The sequence below is a fragment of the Paramormyrops kingsleyae genome, chromosome 8 (genome assembly GCF_048594095.1).
Source record: "Paramormyrops kingsleyae isolate MSU_618 chromosome 8, PKINGS_0.4, whole genome shotgun sequence".
NCBI classification, from domain to species: Eukaryota; Metazoa; Chordata; class Actinopteri; order Osteoglossiformes; family Mormyridae; genus Paramormyrops; species Paramormyrops kingsleyae.
The window spans coordinates 10091821-10117938 of record NC_132804.1 but is presented as its reverse complement, the minus strand read 5'-3'; the positions used below and the strand labels follow the sequence as shown (position 1 = coordinate 10117938).

Below are 26118 nucleotides of genomic sequence, written 5' to 3'. Positions count from 1 at the left end.
ATGCAGGCTTCATCTTTGCTGAGTGGGCAGAGTATACTGTATGTTAATGTCATTGGTTCACGGTTTCATATCATGCAGTAGAGATGTATCAAGAGTATGTATTTGGGGGAAAATATTCTGGGATGGGGGAGGCATTGCAGTTTGCCCAGTGTCTTTTCTCTTTGGATTTAACTAGCTTTTCTTTTAATTTGTGAATTCATTTAATGAGTGAATTTCTTGATACAGGGAATGATATCTGTTAACAGACAGGGAACCTCCGGTGCACGAACTGTCTAATGTGTGAGGGAGGAGGGGGCCGGGATGTTTATCTAAGCCATGGGCTGATTTGAATGTTTGGGTATTTAATTTCTGTTGTTTGTGTCTGGCTGGTGCCCATAATTATGGCATCCTCGTTAATGACTCACAGGGTCATGTGCCTTTTGGAGAAGGAACTTAATTCACGCATGAGGGTGAGAATCCTGTGCTTTTTCTTCGACGGCATGAGATATCGGGGCACCTGCCACTGTGGACACACAGCCTGTTAATTGGCTCCTCTCTTGGATGGGATGAACCACTGAGTCAGCCTGTGTTTGTAGCCTTCTGTGGAAGACCTTTCGTTAGTGTGCGTCACTTATAATTTCACATATTAAAAGTATTACTTTCAGATAAGACTGGTATGTTGAGCTTTTAACTTAATTAGTCTGTGTCTCAGGACGGGAAATCCTTGCAAAGCCAATTAAGAAGTTTATTGATGAAAGATCATGATGCTCACGGAGCTCCAAGAGCACGCTGTAGCTCATCACCAATGCTAATAGCCACCCGCGCTTCACCGATCCATCATGCTCCACATGCCGAGAAGGTTAAGGAGCTCGGCTGTGTGGTAACAGGCCAGCTCCACGGGCAGCGGGATTAGAGCTCTGACACTCTGCAAGCCAGCTCTGCTCGGCCCCGTGTTCATTCAGCCGTGAGGTTTTAAGGGCTCCCACTGCAGACGTGCGGCTTGGAAGAGTTGGTGAAGAATGAGTGGTACCTGGCGTAATTTCCTCTGTGTCCCTGCCAGATAAGGAAGCTTCTTGGTGGTTTTTAAAGGCTTGGGTACCATAAACTGCTGTGATGGCATTGTGTGTCACAGCGGAGGACTGCAGCCGACGGTTGATAGAGTGAACTAAGAGTAGAGGGATCATCACTACTTCTGCATTAGGTGTTAATCACTCACCCCCAAACACAGAACACAGAGCTCACCTGGATAAATGGTTTGGAAAGTGGATGGATGGACAGAGGATCTGACCTCCTGTCTCACTTTCCCTAACCCCTACACACACTAGAGCATTGTTGTGCTGACATTACTTTGCCTTATCTTTACAGCGCTGCCACTGGTTTCAGTCCCACAGAACCTCTAAAGAACCTTTATTGTGTGCTTTATATAAGATGGTTTCATTCTGGCTTGGCTTTAGAATCTTTGAAATCAGTCCTGCAATAAAACCTCTTTTGAAAGGCAACCTTGAAGCTGTAAAATTCTGTTATAAAACTTAAAAGCATTTATAGATACTAAAATGTTGTATTCTGCTCAGACTCCCTCTGTAGGTATATTAAGGAAGGCCTTTAAAAATCATTACCTCTCATGCCCTTGCAGTGGGGCCTGTTTTTGTTTTGATGGGTGATGCTGGTCATTGCCAGAGATTGAGAAAAATAGTCAAAGAGCCGGCTTTTCTTTGTTTGGGCCTTTGACGCCATGAAGGGCTTGATACTGCTTTGGTCCTGCACCACTCCACTGGACCTGGAAGATGGTGGTATTTGTCCAGTTCTCAGAATATGGAAGCAAACACAGAGTCCGTTCACATGACTGGTCCCTTTCATGCTGTCGTTTTAACAGCTTTTACCAGTGTAGCGACTTCATCTCATCGTGTGGCAGTTACTCTGAGGATGAGGATGGATATTTTGCTTTCTTGCAGAAACCTTGGAAAATCCGGACTGAGGGTGTCCTGCCTCGGGCTGGGTGAGTGACCAATAGTGCCGTTAGTTAATTGATGATTTTGCTCTCCAAGGATCGTTCCCTTTGTGGAATTAAACTACCTCCTGCTATAGTGAGAGCACCGATATTTCAGATGTGATTGGTTTCTGATACCTGTCCATCTCTGTTTTGTTGCCATAGGAACATGGGTGACGTTTGGGGGCCAGATCACGGACGAGGTATGTTTTTAATTGTTTTATTGTATATTGAATTCCCATTAAGCCTGGATCCACCTGCTATCAGAGTATAAGAATGCAAGCCTTTTAATAACAGGAGATGCACTGATGTGGTGTCCAAGACCTGTTCTCTTGCACTTGTCCCCCAGATGGCCGAGCAGCTGATGACTCTGGCCTACGAGAACGGCATTAACCTGTTCGACACCGCCGAGGTCTACGCGGCGGGAAAGTGAGTGTTGCAGAAGGAAAGTGAAGCATGCTGGTCCTGCAGACCTGTGCGTGAAGTGGAGCCCTGTCTGAGATGGGCTCCACATCATAGCCATGACGGAAGCTTCCTGTCACCTGTTTTATGCCAGTGATTTGTGGCTCTCCAGGTCTAATGGTGGTTTTCTAGTGGACCAAATAACGAAACCAAAAATAATCCCATTACTGTCCTACCCTGTACCCGCTTCAGTACTAATATCCCACAGGTTTATTTGTAAGTCGTCCACAGAGTAATTCATGTAACCGAAGCACAAGTTCTGTGTGTATCCTGGGTATGTGATGTGCCCCATTTAAAGATCTGTAGGAGGGCATGGGATGGCATGTTGAATGTTTTGGAAAGCAGAGCGGGTGCTGGTATTTTTGCGCAGTTCTGTGAGTTAAACTGCTGCCACTTACCACCCGATGCGCAGCTCTGTACTGTAACGGAAGCATCACCTCTGGTTGGCCCAACAGTCTTAGTTTGATCCAGGTTAGTTTGAACAGGAAGGTGTCACACAGCAGCTGCTGGTTATGTAACCAGTGTAGATACAGTGTGGAGTGAGGACCAGTGTAGATACAGTGTGGAGTGAGGACCAGTGTAGATACAGTGTGGAGTGAGGTGTTTGGACTGTCCGGGTGGGAGAGGTGCGCGGCGGCCTTGGGTGGGCCGTGCCACCTGTGAACACCCCCCAGCAGTGATGGTCACGCCACACTGCCATACGTCACCCTGCCGACAGACCGAATAAGTCCTGTTACTGTGGGTACCTCAGTCGCTACGGCGCCATGAAGATCAAGTTTCGAACTCGGGAGTTTGGGCTGCGTCGGCGTGCCGACGGGTGTCCATTAACTATGAGCAGGGTGCCGGATGATTGGTGCACTACTCCACTGCCAGGCGTGACGAGTGTGGGGCGCACAGCGGCATAGCCAGGGTGCTCGTGAGCTCTGCAGTGATGTGTGGCCGTGGTCTTCCTTTGGAGCCCCTTTGCTCGTGTCCCTTGATGCCTGGGCATCCTGGTCGTGGAGAACGTGCCCCCCCCCCCACCCTCACTGGCAACGTCGCCTTTGTGGCGTGTCTGTGATTCTGTGACACTTGCTGCATGTTCATCAGCACGAGTTTTGTTTGTCCCCCTCTTGTGTTCATAATGCCATCTGACTGACTTTGCACGGACTGTTCAGCCCCTCATGCACACTGGTTTGCATTTTTTGAGGGCATCTCCAGGGCTTGACAGTGCAGCACCTGGAGCTCTATGGCTAACGGAGCAGGAATAGCCTGTAGGAACCCCCTCATCCTGATGGGAGGGGCTCTCTTCTCCTTGCCTTGCAAGTTCTTGCTTCCCCAGCCTGTTTTGTGCTCGTGGTAATTCAGAACACCGCTGACCTTCATAAGAATTGCCGTCTCCATAAGCAGATACATCCCGATACGTAAAAGGTAAAAAAAAAAAGAATCCTATGGTAATCAGAAAATAGCCCTTATCCTCAGCAGTTTTAGTCCCACCATCCAGCAGTCTGCTGTTTTGTTGCACGTTCGCAGAATAGCGAGCGCCAGTGAGCCCCTGTCATATGGGCAGGTGTGCTGCCTCCCCCGTCCCCTTTGTGGGTTGGGAAACATGGTGTGTCAGGATGTAAGATGCAGATGGCACTTAGGAGCTGGAGCTGAGCGCACTGCAGGTGTCCTGCTGCCAGATGCCTGTCTGACAGTTCGCAGGACCCCCTGCATGGGGGCCTGCTGTGGCAGCAGTATTAGCTATGGGGTTAACTAAAGTCTACGTTTCTCAGAATCACCCCCTCCCGCATTCCAAACACGCACCGGCCTGGATGTGAAAATGAAAATTCCTTAAACACAAAGAGACAAATCTCTGCGGAACATCAAACAATTAGCACAAAATCTGGAAAAGGTCATTTGCAATGGGATACTGAAGCAGACCCCGGGGGCAGGAATTAAGCAGGTGACATTTAGCGTGCGGCGCGTCCCTCCCTAAGCCCCCCTCTGCCTTGCGAAGGCCTGTGCTGCCGTCTCCCTGCCTCACTGGGCTGTGTGGGAGTGACTGCGCGTCCTCGCCGGGCATCATTAGCCTCCTGTGGCTGAGCGCCGCAGAGCTGCCTGTTGTCGTGGGTAGAGCACGCAGGATGTGTCTGACGCGATACCTTGTGAAAGATGTCGTCTTTTCTGCCGATTTGAATGTTAAATGTAGTCATTTAGCTCATGGTGATTTTCTCTCTCTCTCTCTCTCTCTCTCTCTCTCTCTCTCTCGCTGTTCACCTCAGGGCTGAGGTCACCCTGGGAAACATCATAAAAAAGAAAGGTTGGAGGTAGGGCTCATTAAGACGCTACCTTTGGAGTTCCATCGCCCTCCTTTGGCCCTGTCGGTCTCCAGCGGCCATAAAGACGGCCCCGTTGCTGAAGGGCCACGTTTCCTAAAGGGCCACGTTTCCTAAAGGGCCATGTTTACTTGGTTTGCGGACCTGCTGTGTGTCTATGTGATACACTCTCTCTACCCGGCACAGTTACTGGTGGTTTTATGCATGTTCGGGCTGAAAGCCTTTGTCATCCGTATGGGTGCTAAATGGCAGCCAAGTGACATGTGCAGTGGGCTTTGTGCCGAAGGCTTCAGGCCGCGTCTCTCTTGTGTTTCTCTTCGCAGGCGTTCCAGTCTGGTCATCACTACAAAGATCTTCTGGGGCGGAAAGTATGGCATTTGTCTCCTGTCTCATTCTCAGACACATACGTCATTCATCTTCTGTCCCTCATGCATACACACACACACACACACACACACACACACACACACACACACAGCCATTTTCTTTGGAGGAGGAGTGATATCAAAAGTTATTCTGTCCTTTCCGTCCATCTATTATGTCTTGCCTCTCTATCTCCACATTACACACAGTCATTGGGGTGGAGGGATATTGCTTTATATCCCAGTTTTACTCTGGTAAAGGGAAATTTCACAGAAAAGACTACATCTGAAGTTTATACCCCGTGTGTGAGTTTGAGCTGTGCAGGTCACCCCGTAACCCGTGTGCCTCTGCCCCCCCCCCCCCCCCCCCCGTATGACAACCTGTGTCTTCTATACATCACTTTTCAGAGCAGAAACGGAGAGGGGTCTGTCCAGGAAGCACATCATCGAAGGTAAGCAGGAGCGCAGTAAGGATTTTGGGTAGGCAGAGTGCTCTGCAGCACCCCGTCACCGCGAGGAGGAGAGGGTGCAGTGCGCAGTGTGAGGGAAAGCCCTCCAAAAGCCGTCTGCCCGAGGTGGCTGTACTGGCTCCCCTTAATGTGGGACGTCAGCCTGAATCATCTGTGGCGTATTGCTTTCCGGCAGGTCTGAAGGCTTCCCTGGAGAGGCTGCAGTTAGAATATGTAGATGTGGTGTTCGCCAACAGGCCAGACCCCAATACGCCCATGGAAGGTGAGGACGAACGGCCCTCTCTCTCTCTCTCTCTCTCTCTCTCTCTCTCTCTCTCTCTCTCTCTCGCTCTCTCACACTCTCACTATCTGTTCCTAGCTCACCCTTTTATAATCTCACCCCCCCACACACATCGCTGTGTGTCTGCTGTTTACTTGTGCGGTTGAGATGGAAGTTTAATTTCTCCCCGGAGCATGGTAGTGCCTCCCCCCCCCCCCTGGCGTCTCCAGCCTCTCAGCTGCCTCTGCAGAGGTGCGATCCCAGATGCTCGCCGCTGAAGACCTGCTGCTGGTGTCTCTGTTATCCTTGGTCCCGGTCCAGTTGCGCCTGAAATACATCTTTATTTCTCCCAGATAAGTGGCTGAGCTCTCAGATGTGGTCCAGCATGCAGTGGTGCGGCACACTGTCTACTCGCAGTGCCCACTTGTGGCTGTTCTGCTTTGCTGGGTTTGTCAAAGCAGATATAGGGCTGCAGTGTCTCCAAAAGTGACACCTGGGGTGAATGTGTCCCAAAAGGCACGTTCGTGGCACACAAACACGTAACCAGGGCTCTTTATTCGGTTAGGACTCTAGTTTGTAGTCTTAGTGCCAAGATAATGGTTCTGATGTTTGACAGTTTGTATCGGTATGAGAGACAGATTAGTTTGCCGAGTGGCTGACCTGCACACGCAGGCCTGGTTGATGTAAGTTATGGTGACACATTGTGACAGCTTCCCTGATGCTGATCGGTGGCTCCATGGTGTGTGAGTCTGCTGGATTCCTGTGGTGTTCTCCCAGTAAGGGGCCACTGTCTCTTGGAAACACTGTTCCTGTCTAAGGTGATATCACACTTCCTGCTGTGAACTTTGCTTGCATTGCGTGGGACTACTGCTGAAGTGCGGAATGCTTACTGCATGAGGTCCGGTACCCCGGACAGGGCAGCGGGCATCTTGCCTGGATGGTTAATATGGGAAAATGAGTTTATTTTTTAGGGTCAAATGTATCTTGCAAGAAAAATGTCCATTGTGAATGTCCATTTCTCGAGAGTCGTGCGTTTGTGGGGGGTTGGATGGTGGGGGGGGGGGGCGTCCTCTGGCACACTTCGTAGGGTTGTGTGATTGATCTCCAGCCTCCTTGTGATTTTCCAGCCGATTTCCATTTCTAAGCTTTCCGGAAATTGCGGAAGGAGATCTCCCCATGTAGCAAAATGACCGGCTGCTCGCTCTCCCTGTCGGCACTGTTCGGAAACCCACGGCGTCCCTGGGCAGCAATTAAAACGCTCAGTCATACCCGCGGTGCTTCATATTTCGCACATTCGCTTTAGAGCGCCGTGCTTCACCTACGGCTGCAGCTGGCATGGCACCTGCGGGTGCCGCCACACTCCTGGCCGCCCGGCGTTACACGGCATCTGGCTGGGGAGGGCGAGTTTTGCGCCACCTTAGCTGCATTATCCTAATGGGCAGCTTACAGTGGATTTCTTCAGGCACCTAAGAGCTGAGTTCCTGTCTGGCCCACCCAGCCCTGTGTTTTTTCATAAGGTTTTCAGCGATAAAATTGATTAGATTTTGTCCCATTTTGTTTCTTCCAATATCCTACTACTTTCGAATCTTGGCAGCGTCCTTTTATTACAGTATTTCTCATGCGACGCCTGTCACCTTTCCGTCATTGTCTCCACGGCAACACCTGCCCTGCCCCGCCCACATCGTGATGAGTTTGCCCTTTGCCGTTGCAGAGACGGTGCGAGCGATGACCCACGTGATCAATCAGGGAATGGCTATGTACTGGGGCACGTCCCGCTGGAGTCCCATGGAGATCATGGTGAGCCCTTATTCTCCAGCCTCGTCAGATAACTCAGCTGGATGTTTAAATTAAGATCCAGAAGTGAGGCCTCTCATCAGCCATTCGCAGTGTGATTGATTTCAGCGAATGCTAATGCTTAAACCGCTTTGATTATTACCATAACTCTCATAAATTGGCGGACGCGTGGAGCTGTGTTCCGTGTAGCGTGTCACCTGGGAGCTCAGGGCCGCTGTTCCCTCGCCCTCCTGCAGGAGGCGTACTCCGTGGCACGGCAGTTCAACCAGATCCCCCCCATCTGCGAGCAGGCTGAGTACCACATGTTTCAGAGAGAGAAGGTGGAGGTGCAGCTCCCAGAGCTCTTCCACAAGATTGGTGAGTGTGCCGTGCAATCCCCAACCCCCCCACCCCCCGATTGGACACAGGTCAGTGACAGTAGTGCTCTCTCCCCAGGCGTCGGTGCGATGACGTGGTCCCCACTGGCCTGTGGGATCATCTCAGGGAAATACGACAGTGGGGTTCCCCCCTACTCACGAGCCTCCCTGAAGGTACCACAGACCCCCCTATTTTACTCTCCCATATTCCTTTGTCTTCTCACTGATACCTGTTGTTGTTGTTGTTGTTATTGTTGTTCCTGTGTGGTACTGAGTGCCCTAACAGAACTTTCACCTGTGTTCCAGGCCTGAGAGCTTCCTGTCATCCAGGGTTTGAGGGGTTAAACTGCTAAAGACCTGTATACACACTCACTGCATCTATACACACACTCACTGCATCTATACACACACTCACTGCATCTATGCACACACACTGCGGAAGGTGTTCTCGCTGGCGATGAGTAAATATCACAGTGATGTCCTGAGATCCAGGCAATCAGTGGTGTATTCAGTTCAAGCCTAAACACTAATGCATTTCAGATCAGTTATTTATCATTCATTTATATAAATACGGGATTCTCGCTCTTGTAGTGTCTGGTATGAGCCGTGTTTTGGCAGTGATATAATCTTAGTGTACAGCGAATGGTTCGTTTTAATGGCACAATGAAGGAAAAATGTAATTATGATGAATAATACACTGAAATGTAGAAGTTGGACAAACTTTGATTATGATGTGAATTTAGCACAGAATTCGTCAAACACTTGAGCTGTGAAAATCACACACCGGGGACTAGCGTGGAAGAGCTCTGCTTTTAAAAATATCTGTGTATCTTACATGCGGAGTGGCTGCATGTCTGCTGTACTGCCTCGCGGCCCGCTCCCCTCCTCCTCCTCCTCCTCCCACGGACTTGTTCAGACCTGCGTGTGTGTTGCGTGTGTGTGTACTTGTGTGTGTGTGTGTTGTGTGTATTCTGTGTCTGTTGCCTGTGTGTGTGTGTATGTGTGTGTTGTGTGTGTACTGTATTTGTTGCTTGTGTGTGTATGTACTTGTATGTGTGTTTTATGTATGATGTGTGTGTCGCGTGTGTATTGTGTATATTGTATGTGTACTATGTGTGTTGCCTGCGTGTGCTGTGTGTGTGTGTGTGTTTTGTGTATGGTGTGTGTGTGTGTTGCGTGTGTGTGCTCTGAGAAAGCCCTGGAGATCAGTGCCCTGCGTGCGGAAGGGGTTGCGGAGAAAGGAGCCTCTTTGTGATCGATCCCGGGTCGCATTGGGGCTGCAGCAAAGCCAGGCCGCTCGACAAGACCCTCGGTCCCCAGGGCCTGGTACCGGTCCGCTCTTGGGCAAGTAGGCCCGTCCCTGAGCAGGCGTGCCGTGTGTCGACAGGGCTACCAATGGCTGAAGGACAAGATCCTGAGCGAGGAGGGCCGGCGCCAGCAGGCGAAGCTGAAAGAGCTGCAGGCGATCGCGGAGCGGCTGGGCTGCACACTGCCCCAGCTCGCCATCGGTACGCGCCGCCCTGCCGCTCTCTCTCTTTCTGTCTGTCTGTCCGTCCGTCCGTCTTCCGCTCGCTCTGTCCGTCCCCATCGCTGTGTCTCGTTTGTCTGGCCAGCGTCTGGGAGAAGGCGTCAGATCCCGCGGCGGCGGGGATGTGCGCATCTGAGCCACTGGCATGGTTCCGTGAAACAGCAGCAGACGGCCGCTTTTAACGTTTCCGTTTGCCATTATTTATTTAAGCATTAAATGGACCAGATCAAAACCAAAGACAAAGCAAGAAAGACAGAGCAGCAGGGATGCAGGCATAGAGGAAACAGGCTTTTGATACTTGTTTCTTTTGTTTGAAAGGTCTACATACGATAAAAACAGTCATATTACTGATAACAACAGGTCTTAGGCCAGAAACCATGTTTTTGTTTGTCCCCTTTAAGGGACCTGGTATGTAAATTAGTTTTATTGTATGTATGCAGCTAAACTACTTGTTTATTGAACTTGTTTAGGTCAAGGTTTAGTGACTTTTACAGTTTAGTTGCAGCATGAGGCTGTTTGTTTTTGAAGTGAAATATGTTCTGCTGGTAAACTGCCATTATGTCAGAGGTAGTCTTGTTTTTTTCAGATGACAAGGATGGCTTTCTTGCGGATAGTTAAAGTGAATCTTTGCTTGCGGGCTCTATTTCAGAGGTCCTGCTTGTGTAGAAGTGGCTGAGTCGGTGGTGATCCCTGCCAGAACTATACTAGTGAGCATGTCTGGGAAGCACGAGTGTTGCTGTCAACGGTGCACTTGTGTTATGTTGTGTAATGTACCTTCTATGAAGGATCACACACTGAATCAATCGTAGACTGGGATTATAGTTAAATGGGAGTTGTTTTGGTCTTTATGATTTGTGATTTTTTTTAATGTTGATAATTTTATAGATTTTTGGTTCTTAAATGTTTTTTGGTTAAGCTGCATAATGTATTGAGCCGCTATTGTTGTGGGCTGCTTTGAAGTCATTGCAGATATGTAATTGGCCTTAGGTAATATGGTAATTTTGATAGCTGTGGTATGCCTTATAATAGATAGTGGTGGGTTCATCCAGGGGTTTAAAATTGTTTTAATAATGGTGAGATGTTGTGTTGGAATAATTATGCTCGATTGGAGGAGATGTCATGTTACCTATAGATAACTTCTGAGGTGGAGAATTCCAAATAGCCATTTATGCTTGTAAAATCGTTCGCTTTCTCCGTTTAATAGTCTGATATTTCCAACTAAGCTTCAAGTTTGCTTCTTTCAGTTATTTTGTTTAAGTTGGCTATTTTGCATCATACTGTACACAAGGCCTGGTCTTACGGACTAGAGCCCGTTATACCGCTGATGCTGTCATGCATGGCTGCAGTTTTTTTTTTTTATTGTAGGCAGTGGTGGAGTTTTAATTAAAGCTAACTGAGAATGGCAGGTTTGTTTGGTCCTCCTGTGATAGGTGCGGCCCGGGTGTGTATGACTCCCAGCCAGTCCGTGCGCCTGTTCTCTGAACTGCAGCCAGGGGTAGCGATGTGTGTCTAGGTGTGGGGGGGTGCAGTGAAACCTTTAAACTGAAAAGATTAAATACCGCTTGCATTGCGGAGGAATGCAAAGTCATGTGGTCCGTGGTGCAGTATGGAAGTGTGCGTTAATGTCAAGCATAGTGGGTTTTTTTTTTTTTTTTTTTTTTTACAAGTGGGGGAGGAATCTGAAACTTGAGATAGAGGTGGACCTCTGGGACTCCTCCACAGAGCTCAGCATGGCCTGAGAATGACTCACACCTCATTATCTGCCTCAATACCAGCCTGTCTTTCTTCTCAGTTTATTGGCAACGCAGATAAAGTGGGGAAACAAATTATCCCGGAGCCGATGTGTCAGGGAGGTTCTTCCTGAGTCAGTGTGTTAATCAGCAGGTAACACAGTGAGTCACGTCAGCTGGGTTGACACCACTGGGGGGGGGGGGGGACTCACTGAGTGCTTTACTCAGCCTGTCGCTGTGACAGCTGCAGGCTTTTCCGGAAGCATCACCTCGTTTAGTTGCTTGTGAATTGCACGTTGCGTGGTCAGGCCGCATGTGGTCACGCCCTTCCAACATAACAGACTCTTGAGGTCGGGGTAGCGGCAGGGCGGCCCTGCAGGATGGCATGTGAGGGTGAACAGCCATGCACACAGACTCAGAGGGAGGCGTCTGCACTCCCACTGGGCTGACCTGCTCAGCGTGTCTCCTGGTGGGAGTGTTCGCTCATTCTGGCCGGAGTGTCCATGCTACCCTGTGCTCTCCTCTTCCTGTCTGGAGCATCTGCCCAATCACATGCTCTTCTCTGCTTGTTGGGAGAATCTGTCCAATCACATGCTCTCCCCTTCCTGGTCTGTGGCTCTGGATAGAAACACTTTTGCGGTCGTCCTGATCATCAAAAACCAAAGTAGCCAAGGGAGGCTGTCCTTACTGTAAGGCTCCGTCCGTGTTCTTGTGTCTGTGGGATGTTTTGTCTGGGTTTGTTCAGGCACTCAATGTTTTTTGTTTTTTGTTTTTGCCGTCAGCATTGGCATGTTTGTGTTTGTTTTTTTTCCTGTGGGGGGGGAGGGGGGGTGTGTCAGTAAGTGAGGCGTCATTGCTGTCCGCTGCCCCCCCACAGCGTGGTGCCTGCGAAACGAGGGCGTGAGTTCTGTGCTGTTGGGGGCATCCAACACGGACCAGCTGATGGAGAACATAGGAGCGATACAGGTGAGGTCACAGGGTGTGCAGTGTACCATCGTGTGTCCATCCCAGTGTGTGTTTCCCTGCATAAGGACGCTGTTTTCACCCCCCTGTAAGGCCTGTGCGTCAGTCTTCTGGTCACATGGTGCAGTTCAGGAAATTTCATTGTGTGCATTAGCAGCCTTTTTTTTCCAGATGCAGTTTGTGTGTTTGTGTGTGTGTGTGTGTGTGCGTGCGTGCGTGTGTGTTTGTGTGTGTGTGCATGCGTATGTGCTGTGTGATGCCCTGGTCAGGCGATACTGTATGCGCTGATGTGCTGTTCACTTCCCCCCCCCCCCATAACAGAATGAATCAGAATGCTGACTGCCAGCTTACTGGAACATGATGCCACTCCTTGTGATTAGAGCTAATGGGGTCATTTGGCTGGCGAGAGTGAGAGCAAGTAGCTGCCTTTTAGTAGCTGTTCCTCTAATGGGCTTTGAGATGTTTAGAGATCTTTGTGCAATGGCTGTTCCTGTCTTCATTCTCGCCATCCCTGTACCCCTCTGCTCCGGTGTGTGTGTGTGTGTGTGTGTGTGTGTGTGCGCGCACCCTGTCATATCTGCTTTTAAAATTCACCGTCCTGTTATCCTCGATGATGCAAAGATGCTTCCTGATGATCCTTCAGCCTGTCACCTTGAAAATCACACCCTATCCCCCGGCCCTTGCAGGTCCTTCCGAAGCTGTCCTCGTCCATCGTGCACGAGGTGGACAGCATCCTGGGAAACAAGCCTTACAGTAAAAAGGACTACCGATCCTAAGCTGCCGGGGGACCTCCGCTCGGCACCCTTGCCTGTTCCCACTGTTTGCTTGAGCTTTTACCGAATGAGAGACCGGCGCAGAAGACCCGCGTAGCCTCGGCCCCGGTGGGGGAATCGTTTAGAGCCAGCGGCTGACGAGTCCAACCCATGGGGGGTAGTGGGGGGGCCGCGAGGAGCGGCTGATGAGAGCTCCGCGGGACAAGCGCTCGTAGATACGTCACTCAAATTCAGCAGAAACGTGTTTTCGACATAGAAGAGAAATACAAAAAAAAAAAAACTGCACACGCTTGCTTGGCAGTCAAAATAAACTTTCTGATTTATTTTTTCCTCCTCTTTCTGGCCTTTTTAAAATACTGTATGCATAAAATGGTAAAATGGAACATAGGTCAATATAGAAACAGCGAATGATCTGTTGCACTTGTAACTATAAGCAGTCATTCCCGTTTGTGTTGCGGTCTCTGAGAAATGCACGTCCTCGGCCATCATGTCACCATCTGGGCCACCCCGGCTCCCTGTCTGCTAGTCCCGTGCTCACGGCTTTCTCTCAGATGGATAGATGTAGATGATGAGCCGAGAGGCCTTCGGCGCTCAGAAGACCCTCCGTCGTCATCCCGCCCCTCCGACACTGTGGCTGCATCGGGGAAACACCAGGCCAGGCGCAGGCCTGAATCTCAATCCACGAGGCCTCCTTGTGCGGCCGGCTGTGGAAGCAGAGACTGTGTCTCTTTTTAAAACATCTGAAAAAACCTGGTCTTAACCTGGTACTCAGTGTGGTTTGGGTGAGATGCTTTTGACAGCCGTTTTATTTTGCTGCCAGTTAACACGTAAAAAGCCTGGTTGACCAGATCAGAAAGTCGCGCAATTTACAAGTGACGACGAGTTTTATCTATGTCTCTCTAGCTAAGAAATGCTTATAAAATGCTTTAACCACTGTGGTGTGATGTGTGTCTTTAAAGCAGGATTAGATTCAGTGCTGGTTTTACAGTAGACGTACCACCAGTGAATTCTTCAGTTATTTGCAATGCATCTCTCATCATAACCGGAAACAAAGTGATTTTTAAGGAATTATCCAAGTCAACACAGTAAACCACCAGAAGACTGTGTTATATACCTCTTTACCACTGGGCCTGGATTTACTTCAGCTGTATGAAAGCTGGTCACTGAAAAACGCAAATGACATATCACCAGTGGGAGCCCAGTTGTCAGTAACTGTTTCAGGGAGAGCAGACTGGCTGCTGGGGTCGTGTTCTGAGCTGTGAGACAGTTGGCTTGTTAGCGTGTAGGTCAGGAGCAAAAGCAGAGAGTGTGTACGACGCAGTCATCATTCAGCCGTTATATTTGACGTCTGTGCACGTCATGTTAGCGATGAACCATTGTCTTCAGACAGGTGACATTTCATGTGGTTCAAGCCAAAGATTTCTGAGGTGTCTTTCACTGATGTCCCCCCTCTGATGAAAGGGAACATTATTTTTTCATCTGCTGTCTGCCTTGGCGTTTTCCTTATCGACTTCATGTGTTTATTGGTTTTTGTCATGCTGTAAGCTGTAAGAGAAGAAATATATCTCATAAATGAATATAAATATATGATAAAAATTTATGAATCTTTTTAAATGGTACATGTTCCTTTTGCTTCTGAACATAAGAATTGTCGGTGTCTGATTGCGTACTCAAGGGATTTGAGTCTTCCACTGTGGCTGTCTCTGGACCTGATCGCACTCACGCCTCTGCTGGGAGTGCCGTGTCCATCAGAAGTTGTTCCACTGCGGGTACGTGGACATCCATGAACTGTGAAGTACGTCTCCATTGCACGGACGTTCTAAAAATGAGCGAGGAACGAGGCTGGATCCACGAAGACGTGTCGAGTGCTCAGTGTGACGCGTGTTTGACAGCAGCTTTTACTTCTGGAGCTTCTGCCCTCCTTGGTCTTGGGAGAAGCTACCGGGCATCACTGTGTGGTTATAAATAGTTTTGTCGTTGTGTGGAGAGGAGTGATTAGCGAGCAGCTCAAACACTTTGTGTGGACTTTCTGCCCTCTAGTGAAGCATACGAGAATTCCCAGGAAGTCAGACTTTCATCTTGTCCGGTATGGAGTATATTGAACTGTTACCCCTGTGCAGTCTTTGTTTTCCTCCGTGTGGCTGGTCTAGTTTACTGTACGTAGTTTAAAGTTATGAGAACCCTGCAGTGGCGTGACAGGTGTGTACTGACAAAAATGACAGCGGTGATGACGAATCCAGGTCTGACATAGCATTACGGTTGGAAGAGTTCTGCACTGACGTGTTGCCTTTGCTTAGTGCATCTTCTGTCAGTCTGACTTTGCGAAGTAACCTTGTCCAAGTTTTCCTTTTTGTGCTCTCTGGCTCCACCAGCTGGGCACAGTGAATTATCAATAACAAGCAAATGAGTCTGTCTGTAGCCATATAAAAGCATAACTAATGGCATATTCAGTCTTCTGTGTGCACTGTTGTTTTGTACACAATGTGACAGACTGATTCTTCCCATGGTGGTCTACGAGGAGCACGGTGTCTTATTTTGGTCCAGTTATGTGTGTTCAACTTGTCAGTTTAGCGCTGAAGGTTGGACTGCTGATCTATGCACGAGTGTCTTACCCAGGGTGCTTTGCGTGTTCTGTCCAGGAAAAAATCAGCCGGAATGGTCACATGCCCTCTGCTGTTCCATACACATGTCTAATGTGCCAGTATGTTTCAGTGCAGACTGGAATGTATTGAATTCGACCAGACCCTGAGCCTGTAATCTGATTTATCCTGTGAGCCCTGCTTTGGGTCCATTTGCTAGCAGAAAGAACAGTAGGAATCTTTGCCCAGAAAGCCATTGTCTGGCCTGCATTTCCCGTATGTCTGCGTGTTCATGACAGCAGTGTGTCATGGTGTCCATTGTAACTGATCACCAGTATTTTATATGTTAATCAGTCTCCATATTTTTGTTATGGTCTGTAATGCTGAGCCTGAGGCCACAGACATTGTTTTTTCAATCACATAAATTTTATGTGTCGTCATACATTCAGAGCCTGCAGATCTTTAGCTTTATTATACTTCATAGCACTTACAGACTCTTGTGGGTAAAAAGGTATTCCTGTTTTATTAATGGATATCAGATCTGGAAAAAGTGTACCTCATTACAAATTAATTTGGCCAGTATTAAGATGCTGGCATTGTGGATCCATGCCCAGTGCCCCGGTCACTGCTCGCGATGACCCTGTGTGACTTGCCTTGCAGGCATTTTCCGTGCTTCTGCACTGGCAGTCGGCAAGGTTGTCCTCATCTGTGATGTGGCTGTCGTGTAGTCTGTCTCTTACCGTCACTGGTACATTTCACTGCTGGTCTGTCCCCACTAACCAGGCAGCCTACTTTTACTGTGAGTTACACAGGAACAAAACGTTCCACACATTAGCTTTGTTCTCCTAGAGGTATCTGGTTGTTCTCACACGTCACAGAACCTTATCTCTGGATGGTTTTGGGCCTGTCAAACTGTCACCCTCGTTGTCTCTTCCTTCCCCTGCTGGGCAGGAAAATATTTTGTGCTTTCTTTCTGAATTGGTATATCTGATTTTGGTCGACGGAGAAACCATTGCTGCTGCCTGATTGGGCCGAACGTTGGGTGAAAGCCAGCATGAGCTCACCTTCAGAATTCTTAGGGCTGCAGGTAAAACTGTCAGAGGGTCTGGCCGCTTGCCTGTACAGCAGTAGGCCATTCTTCTGAACCCCCAGGTTTACGTTATCCTGGTGGTCTGCGGTGCTTTGTGAGAGGGGCGTGCCTGACGACCCTGCCAGAGTGATACAGACCAACTGATAGACCAGACTAGTGCTGTGGATAACATCAACTGTATATGGTATGCATTACACCGGGAGTATTTTATATGTTCTGGAACGTTCTGCGGGTAACTGTCAGAACTCGTTTTATTTCAGTGTTTTTTGTGACAAAGGATTACATTTACTGCAGATGTCTTCTAGGGTTATTAAAAAAAAAATTGCTGCCGAAATTACTTCCTCTCAACGGGTCAGATACCTTCTGTATGTATATATTTTGACCTCTGTATATATGAATGGATGTATTCACTTCCACCTTTTTTATTTTACCTTCATTGTCAGGCATTGCTAGCTGCATTGTGCTTGAATTTGAAATTAGACAATATGTACAGCTTCAGTATTTATGAGATGAAAATTAAAAGAGCATCATGAGATCCATCCTGTTGCCTTGGTGTTTCATCAGGGTCGGGGGGCCGTTATGTTTCCATCGTGCTGTTGGCTGCCTTCACAGATCATACAGCCTCAGTCAAACCTCCCAGAATTGCCGGAGGTCCCTCGGGAAAGACAATGGCGCTGTGACATGACAAAACACCACCTGGTACATGCAGTAGATTGCATCTCACATGATGGCCATTACTGATCATGTTTCCAGCACTCGCACGGGAGACGGAGGCTGTCCCATCCCATGAGCTGCGTTCCAGTAGAATGACTTAGCTCCCCTGCTCTTGGTAAACACCATGTGTCTTTGTGACACAGCCACATAAAGGTAAGGAGAGTCCATCTCGCTCATCTTGGAAGTGGGAGGGGGGATTAGCGGTAGTTACCTCCCACCTCAGGGACCTGGGTTCGTGGCTCCATGCGTGCGGCATTGGCATGTTCTCCCCCTGTCATCATGAGGTTTCCTGCCCCACCCCAATAGGCTCCAGACGGCTCCAGATACCACAATCCTGAGTAGGTCAAACAGTGATGGATGGATGGATGGATGGATGGAGGGGTATCTTCAAGAGTACAACATGCTGTGCTCTGGGCTGCTCTTCCCTGAAGCATAGCTGCTAACCATGTTAGCAGGACCCATTCAGTTCCAGCTATGTAAGCCGCTAACAGGAGCTTTTGAGAAACACACCCCTGAAGTACAAACCCTTTCCATCCCTCCTATAGCACTCATACACCATTGACTCACACATGGACAGTTTGGTAACTCCAATTCACCTCAGCATGTTTTTCAACTGTGGGGGGAAACTAGAGTCTCCAGATGAAACCCCACATCAACACAGGGAGAACATGCACACATGGAGCCAAGGCAGAGACTCAAACCCTGGTCCCATAAGTATGAGGCAACAATGCTAACTACTGCACCACCATGCCACCCTAGAAATCCCTTTCGTCACCTTTAAACGTTTCTAGAACCTTCATCACCGTGACCAATGTCATCCCTGGTTTACGGTAATAGTTAATACTGTTTGATTTCATTTTTGCTTCTGGAAAAGTCAGTCTTTATTTGCAAAAATGTACCTGCAACAGTCTAGGTTATCTAGGTAACTATTTTGCAATGTGTGAACTAGCATCCCCAGGACCAGAATTAAGAAACCTTTAACGGTTTAAAGTTAAAAGTCATTCACAGTAACAGGAGAAATATGGTTCTGAAACCCAGATGGGGTGGGGCAGTCACAGTCTGTGATGTTTCAGCCTAGTTATCAGTCTGGGTGGATTTCAAAGTCCCACCTCTCCCATTGCGAGTTACTTGTACATTATATGTATTTCCCAGCCAGTAGGACTGTCTCTGTGTGCAACCCTTCAGCTCCCTGTAATCCTGGCCGTGCCGCCTTCAGTCACGCATGCACGTCACGAGAGGGAGTCACAGAGAGAGAGTCACAGAGAGAGAGTCACGAGAGGGAGTCACAGTCGACCTGCCGTCTTCACTCCGCTGTGGTGCTGTGTGTAGCATAAACAGGAGCGAGGACCAGAGTCGGCGTTCCCACTGACGCTGAGGACCTGAGGTCTGTGTCCCAGTGTCCCTCTCACCCCACATGTGACTTCACAGTATCTGCTTGGCACCTACAAACCCGGTTCTGTGATGTAAAATGTCTCTGCTCTTTTCAGTGTGGTGCAGCCAGCAGGGGGTGCTATACATAATTATCTGGATGCGAGAGGTTCTGCCTTCGGTCTCTGTAGGACTCCTGTGTGGATATATCTGAGGAAAAAGCACAAGAATGTACAGTATGTTGATATGAGCTGGAATGACACATCTGACCTGAAACTGAGCTGATCATGCGCTTTCCTACTGACCTGTATGGGACTGCTGTGGCCAGGAGAGCTGACTCTCCCTGCATGTGAGGCCCCCCCAGCCGTCAAGGCAAGTGCAGCGTCCGCTCCGAGGGTCACACTGCCCCCTGCTGTCACACTCGCAGAAGTGTGCGCAGTCTGGGCCGAAGCGGTTCGCAGGACAGTCTGAACGCATGCACACAAAAATGTGACAACAGCATTAGGGAAGACAAATTGCTCCCTACAAGGGATGGAGGGATTTTTCTGGAAAGGGAGCACATAGTGTGCTGTTGATTCATACTTCCACTTACCCGCGTCACACCTGGACCCCGTCTTCCCCGATGGACACAGACACCTGCCGCTCACAGGGTCACATGGGCTGTCCCCGGCACAGTCACATGACTGCGTGCAGTTTTCTCCAAACCTGCCTTGTTCACATACTGGGAGGAGGATTCATCTTGGTTAATCGCAACTGTCTACACAGAAGCTGTTTTACCTGTGAGAGACGGGGGGTGACAGTGAACTACGTACGATTCTCGCAGCGGTGTCCCTGGTAGCCGGGGGGGCAGATGCAGAGGCCGCTGCTGGGGTGACATGTGGCCCCGTTGCGGCAGTCACACGGCAGGTGGCAGCTGGGGCCGTGGAAGCCGGCGGGACACGCTGTGGAAGGCAGGGGGGGCCAGACTTTAAATGCATTCTGCGAGGTGTTAGGGTCCCGGCGATATGACACAGACCCCACACTCTCACCGTGCTGGCAGAGCGGGCCGTAGTAGCCCTGGGGACACTGGCAAAGGCCCGTCACACGGTCACACGCGCCGTCGTGAAGGCAGCCACAGTGCAGCGAGCAGTTAGCCCCGTATCTCCCTGGGGGGCACTCTGCAGAGAGAGCGACACCCTCAGCACTGGGCGTTATAATTTAATTTATACTAACAAAAGCGAGTGGATGTCTTATGTGCCAAGTCACAAACACAGTGTGGCATATACAGTAGCAGCACTTTTAATAAAAAGCAATAAATACAAATGTAATAGGAGAGTTAACAGGATGGGTAACATATAGAACGTAAGATATAAAGACTGGAAAAAAGGTTCAATCTATAAGGTACGGATGTTGAGGTGTAACACAATACATAGTATATGATTATCAGCTTTTGACACTGACAAAATGCAGCAGTGTGCGACCTGATATTCATATAGGTTAAGTATTGTACCAATGGAAATGACGTACAGTGGACAGACAATGTTGGAGTTGTTAAGTGACGGGTTCGCAGTTAGGACTAATGTTACACTCTGCTAGGTGACAGCAGGCCTGCTGTGATTCTCACCCTGTTCGCAGTGCTCTCCGGTCCAGCCCAGTGCGCAAGTACACAGCCCAGAGACAGTGTCACACAGGCCTCCATTGCTACAGTTACAGGGCTGTGCACAGTCCTCCCCAAACCAGCCTGGAGCACAGTCTGCCGGAGAAGGTTTGGCAGTACTCAGAACTACACACACGCACTGCACACTTCTGTACTGTTTATAGGCCAAGTCACGCCTATGAAAAGCAGGGAGGCCTACAGAGAGGCCTGCAGAGACACGGAAATCGCTCATACTAAATTGCGTCATAGAGACTCGCCGGAGCTGGGAAGATGGCGCTGACCTTGGCTGCAGTCGGCTCCCCGTCGCCCGGTGTCGCACTCGCAGCGGCCTGTGACCGGGTCGCTCTTGGCCCCCTCTGCACAGAGCACTGCCTGGGCACAGTCTTGCCCATAGTGCCCCACTGGACAGGCTGTGGATAATATATCATTATGTGCTGTGACAGTGATGCCTAGCTTTCATAACATTACTGGGCGTGAGCTGGGTACTCACTGAGGTTGCAGTGGGCTCCGATATATCCCGGTGGGCACGCACAGGCCCCTGTGGTTGGCTGGCACCCCCCCCCATTCAAACACTGGCACCGGTGCACGCAGCCTGGCCCGTAGGAACCCACCGCACACCCTGAGAGACGCAACGGGGGAGAATGTGATTGATATACGTGGGCCTGCCGTAAAAATCCGTCCTGTGCGTGCCGGTAATCACAGACATGGAAACTCACCAAGAGAGCAGTGGTCACCGTGGTAACCAGGCGCACAGTAGCAGTGGCCGGTGACAGGGTGACAGAGCTGATTGACCGCAGGACACTGGCACATCTGATTGCAGTTGAGGCCATAGGTACCCGGCAGGCAGGCTTCATGGAGAAGGAGAAGGCGATTGGGGAGAAACAAACCGGGAGCTGTAATCAGTATCCTACACATCACTCAGAGAGGAGGGAACAGGCACACGGGGTGGGGGCGGGGGGGGGCTCACTCACGCTGCTCACAGCCATTGCCCGTCAGCCCGGGAGGGCAGCCGCACTCCCCGGTCACATGGTGACAGGCCGTGCCGGCGGGGCATCGGCAAAGCTCTGTGCAGTTCTGCCCGAACGTCCCAGGTAAACAGGCTGGACACAGAGAGGGAGGGCACTCAGAGGAGGAAGGAAGGAAGGCGAGACCAGCAGGGGGCGCAAGCAACACGCCAAAACACCTCCGAATATGGGGTTTGCAGGGGTGCATTGCAGGGATGATCCTGTATGTTTAAACTATTTCTTACGGTGTTGCCATTTTAGCCTATTTCAGACTCACTTGAATGACTTTTAGCAAACTACTTACAGTATACTGCATAAGTACATGACCAGGTTGACATCTAATAAAATATTACTACTACCTTCATGCGATAAATAGTGTTTGCATACTACACAGTAAATAAACTAAAGACCCTATGGAGAACATGCAGTGTAACACAAATCACAATAGCAATTATCCAGCAGTGGAGTGACGTGGCTGTGGGGACTGACCTCTGTCACACAGTGTACCTCTCCACCCAGCAGGACACACACAGGCACCGGTGACATGGTGACAGAGGGCGCCATGGTCACACACGCATCGCTGCTTACAGTCGGGTCCGAAAAACCCAGCGGGGCATGCTGATGAACAGACAAGCAGCACAATGACAGGAGAATCGCCCTGTTCTCAGTGAATCGCCCTGGTCTCAGTGAGCATGGATGTGAGGGCTTACTGCGGTGGGGGGGGGGGGGGGGTCAGCCCTCCCACCCTGTCCTGACTGCAGTTCCTGACAGTGCAGCCTGTCAGGACCAAAGATAAGAGTGGATCTGCACTAATACAGCATCAGCATATGTGATCCCTGTTGCTGCTATGATGGCTGGAGGTATAAAGAAGAAGCTTCCATATCATGTGACTTTGTGTTATATGCTCTACGAGTGTAGGGGGGGGGGGGTGTCCCAGTGGACCCCCTTACCTGTGTGACAGCGCCGGCCCACCCAGCCGGGCCCACAGGTGCACTTGCCGCTGTGTGGGTCACACCGCGCGCCGTTCTCACACTCACAGCGCTGCTGGCATCCTGCTCCGAAGAGGCCCCCAGCGCACTCTGCACATGGGGGGGGGGACAGGGACAGAGCCGCGGGGGGGAGGGGTGAACATGCTGCTGAGGAATCCTCTTTCTTCCAGTGGCGACACATACATCACAGCATGATCTCCATGTCTCCATGTCACACAGACCCCCCCCCCTCCCTGGCTTCTGCCCAAGTGCAAGATGCTGGCAGCATAGAAGAGGGGCCTCCCCAGCTACCAGAGACTTCAATAACATGCAGCATGCCCCCCCCCCCTACCCAGCCCCGTGATGAAGCACAGGAAGCGATTGAGAAGGAGGGGGCTCAATGCTGACAGGAGATCGGACACGGCGCTGGGGAGGCACTGAGCAGGGTTACTGGAGGAAACGCAAGACACGGGGGGGGCAGCTGATGTAATGGGGGTGTGCTGTGGGGCTCATGTTGCCGTCGGGGGCAAAGGTCCCTGAATTTAATGTTTAGCATCAGCTACTAATAACGTGAGCCCTTCCAGGGGGGGGGTAGTGTTTCCAAACTCCACGCTAAGCCGGGGAGTATCATTAATCTTTCTGCTGTCTATGCCGATAAATCACATGTCAGACTTTGGCAAAATACCCGACAAAAATGGTTACGCAAAATTAGTAATGAAAAGGTTTTCTGTAATTATTTCCACGGTGATTTTTCAGATTCAATCAGAATCTCAATGGTAACACGAGATTAGCAATAGAAAGGTTTTCTGTAAGTATTTCCTCAGTGCTCTTTCTCACTCAGTCAGAATCAGTGTCAATCAGAAGTCATTCAGTGTCACAGGGATTCTCCATCGACTGATCTCACATCAGTGCTTCACAAGGCACCTGTGAGGTCCCACAGACAAACCCCACTGGCTCGCTGTCACTCACCCAGCTCGCAGGCCGCTCCGGTCCACCCATCAGGGCACGTGCAGTGCCCATCAGCGGGGTCACATGTGCCCCCATTCTGGCAGAGGCAGCGCTGCTGACAGGCCAACCCGTAGAATCCCACTGAGCATGCTGGGAAATGAGTCGGATGGCAGTTAGCGACGGTATGCTACAGATTAGCGCTGCTAGGCTGCGAGAGTGGCTCACCTTGCAGGCAGCTGGGCCCAGTGAAGCCAGGAGCACAGTGGCACTGGCCAGACACTGGGTGGCAGCTGGCATTGTTGTGGCAGTGGCAGACCTGGGTACAGGCCTCTCCATAGGAGCCAGGGGGGCACGCTGAGGGCAGGAGGACAGAGATAGATAAGAGGAGCTTTACTGATCCCGATGGGGGGGCAGCATCCAGCAACAAGGCACATGAAGTACACAAATGCAAACATAAAGTGCAAAAATAGGGGTGTCGCTAGGGCTGTTTGGGGGGAGCTAACCTCCCCCAAACAAATGTACACTGATTAGTGTAAATAATAGTGTAAATAGTGTGTTCTCATTCATCTTCATTAAAATCAGACCCCCTTATAAGGCTTACCCCACTTTTCAAAAATCTTTAGGCATGATCCTGAGTAGAATCAGGTACATGCAGTGCAATCAGTACTCAGCACACAAGCAGAGTATTGTGCAAAGAGAAGCAGGTACTGTGCAGGAATTCCATGACGACTGGAAGGACACGCTAGAATCACCGTCTGCCTCACTATGTTAAAGAGGAGCCCGGAAACCATGTGCTGACGTGGCCCAGAGCCAATCAGGCTGGGGGGGTCTGTTTGTTATCTGAGTGCTGGGTATGTGGATGGATGGGACAGTCCGAAGGGCGAGGAACGGGCCGCCCAAGATGTATGACTCACGAAGGTTGCAGTGTGGGCCGACCCACCCGGGGGAGCACCGGCACGCCCCGGTGAAGGGGTCACAGCGGGCTCCGTTCAGACAGGAGCACTTCTGCTGGCAGTCTGCCCCGTAAAATCCCTGGGGACAGGCTGAAGATATGCAGACACAATGGAGAGCAGAATGAGACATACAGTACGGGTACACAAATGCAGTGCATGTGGTCCGAGGCCAGGAGGCGCTCTTACGTTTCTCACAGAACGTCCCGATCCGTCCTGCCGGGCAGCTGCAGGCACCGCTCACGTGGTCACAGGTCGCACTGCCGTCACACCGGCACCAGTGCCGACATCCCGGTCCAAACGAGCCCGCTGGGCACTCTGTAGCAGAACCACACAGACAGATGACACACCGGGGGCCCACAGAATCCAGATTACAGTCCCTGTCCTCAGCTGGGTTTTCCAACCCCACTGGGATGCACAGGATGGAAACGCACTCTGCTCGCAGAGTGTCCCAGTGAAGCCTGCATCGCAACTGCAACGGCCCGTCTCCGCCTCGCAAGTGCCGTCGCCGTTCACACAGTCGCAGGTTCTGCTGCAGTCTGGGCCCCAGAATCCAGCGTCACAAGCTGCCATAGCAAAAGGGAAGGGAGCAGATCGTCACTCCCCTGTGTGCAGAGACAGATGACGGCACGTCTGGGTGCAATACACGGACTGATTCCCACCTTTACTGCAGTGCAAGCCAGTCCGTCCAGGGAGACACATGCAGCGTCCAGTGGCAGGGTGGCACTGCCCACTATCCTCACACTCACAGCGGAGCTGGCATCGCAGACCAAACTGCCCAGATGGGCAAACTGCACACACACAAAACATCAGCCAATGACCCCCGTGACGCAGTGTGCCAATCCTGCCAGATTTGAAATCTACCAATTAAAGATAAACTGGCATAATCAATACTGTCTCACATAATTACTTCCCAGCACAAGCCTGGAACACGGATGCATGCTTTCCGAAAAGGGGAAACCCTGCCTGACAGAGGACAGGAGGACGGGGAGACGGAAGACGCACCTTCCTGACACAGCGCGCCCGTGTATCCCGGCACACAGTTGCAGGAGCCCTTCTGTTTGTCACACGCCCCCCCATTCTCACAGGGGGGGCAGACCTCCCTGCAGCCTAGCCCCCAGAAGCCTTCGTTACACTCTGCAAGGGTACACAGGTACAGAGCAAAGCTCACATTTGCTGTAATGCAATAGTAGGGGTAACAGTGGAGTGTAGCAATGCTGTGCAGGGTTCGAGGCCCACCTGCCTCACAGCGCTCCCCGGCCTTTCCAGCAGGACAGCGGCACTGCCCAGTCACCTGGTCACACGGCAACCCCGAACAGTTACATCGCATGGCACATGCCACCCCGAAACGTCCGCCTGGGCATTCTGCAAGGAGACAGAGGGCAAGGTCACACTGGGACACGGAGAGTTTGCACACAGTGACAGAGAAGATATGGAAAGGTCATACTGGGACACGGAGAGTTTGCACACAGTGACAGAGAAGATATGGAAAGGTCATATTGGGACACGGAGAGTTTGCACACAGTGACAGAGAAGATATGGAAAGGTCATACTGGGACACGGAGAGTTTGCACACAGTGACAGAGAAGATATGGAAAGGTCATATTGGGACACGGAGAGTTTGCACACAGTGACAGAGAAGATATGGAAAGGTCATATTGGGACACGGAGAGTTTGCACACAGTGACAGAGAAGATATGGAAAGGTCATATTGGGACACGGAGAGTTTGCACACAGTGACAGAGAGGACACAATGAGGTCATACTAGGACACTGAGAGTTTGCACACAGTGACAGAGAGGACACAATGATTGTGAACTGAGACACCAGAACAGTGAAGCTGGATTGACAGCCATTTATGACCAAATACAGACCTATACACACTAAAGCACATTTTAC

The 26118-nt window shown here is 50.4% G+C and overlaps 2 protein-coding genes across 10 annotated transcripts in view; one reads left to right on the top strand and one right to left on the bottom strand.

Annotated features, from left to right (window-relative positions):
- kcnab2a (potassium voltage-gated channel subfamily A regulatory beta subunit 2a) overlaps nucleotides 1-17171 on the top strand; it is a 71661-nt gene extending 54490 nt beyond the window's left edge. For all 9 annotated transcript variants that reach the window (XM_072715162.1, XM_072715158.1, XM_072715159.1 and 6 more), the window contains 13 exons: nucleotides 1932-1975; nucleotides 2132-2169; nucleotides 2316-2395; nucleotides 4675-4719; nucleotides 5052-5096; nucleotides 5499-5542; nucleotides 5736-5822; nucleotides 7531-7616; nucleotides 7850-7970; nucleotides 8049-8143; nucleotides 9357-9477; nucleotides 12105-12193; nucleotides 12877-17171. In XM_072715162.1, the coding sequence (XP_072571263.1) occupies nucleotides 1932-1975; nucleotides 2132-2169; nucleotides 2316-2395; nucleotides 4675-4719; nucleotides 5052-5096; nucleotides 5499-5542; nucleotides 5736-5822; nucleotides 7531-7616; nucleotides 7850-7970; nucleotides 8049-8143; nucleotides 9357-9477; nucleotides 12105-12193; nucleotides 12877-12966 (985 nt within the window). In that variant the 3' untranslated portion in view covers nucleotides 12967-17171. The remainder of the gene's footprint in view (nucleotides 1-1931; nucleotides 1976-2131; nucleotides 2170-2315; nucleotides 2396-4674; nucleotides 4720-5051; nucleotides 5097-5498; nucleotides 5543-5735; nucleotides 5823-7530; nucleotides 7617-7849; nucleotides 7971-8048; nucleotides 8144-9356; nucleotides 9478-12104; nucleotides 12194-12876) is intronic.
- Nucleotides 17172-18786: 1615 nt separating this feature from the next.
- megf6b (multiple EGF-like-domains 6b) overlaps nucleotides 18787-26118 on the bottom strand; it is a 57161-nt gene continuing 49829 nt past the window's right edge. Inside the window, exons 19-38 of the mRNA XM_023837431.2 lie at nucleotides 25460-25585; nucleotides 25226-25357; nucleotides 24883-25011; nucleotides 24655-24786; nucleotides 24410-24538; nucleotides 24185-24313; nucleotides 23496-23624; nucleotides 23292-23420; nucleotides 22305-22433; nucleotides 21844-21972; nucleotides 21322-21450; nucleotides 21067-21198; nucleotides 20841-20969; nucleotides 20632-20760; nucleotides 20318-20446; nucleotides 19743-19871; nucleotides 19527-19655; nucleotides 19307-19435; nucleotides 19020-19181; nucleotides 18787-18924 (exon numbers count right to left, since the gene is read on the bottom strand). Of these exons, the coding sequence (XP_023693199.2) occupies nucleotides 18857-18924; nucleotides 19020-19181; nucleotides 19307-19435; nucleotides 19527-19655; nucleotides 19743-19871; nucleotides 20318-20446; nucleotides 20632-20760; nucleotides 20841-20969; nucleotides 21067-21198; nucleotides 21322-21450; nucleotides 21844-21972; nucleotides 22305-22433; nucleotides 23292-23420; nucleotides 23496-23624; nucleotides 24185-24313; nucleotides 24410-24538; nucleotides 24655-24786; nucleotides 24883-25011; nucleotides 25226-25357; nucleotides 25460-25585 (2558 nt within the window). The 3' untranslated portion in view covers nucleotides 18787-18856. The remainder of the gene's footprint in view (nucleotides 18925-19019; nucleotides 19182-19306; nucleotides 19436-19526; nucleotides 19656-19742; nucleotides 19872-20317; nucleotides 20447-20631; nucleotides 20761-20840; nucleotides 20970-21066; nucleotides 21199-21321; nucleotides 21451-21843; nucleotides 21973-22304; nucleotides 22434-23291; nucleotides 23421-23495; nucleotides 23625-24184; nucleotides 24314-24409; nucleotides 24539-24654; nucleotides 24787-24882; nucleotides 25012-25225; nucleotides 25358-25459; nucleotides 25586-26118) is intronic.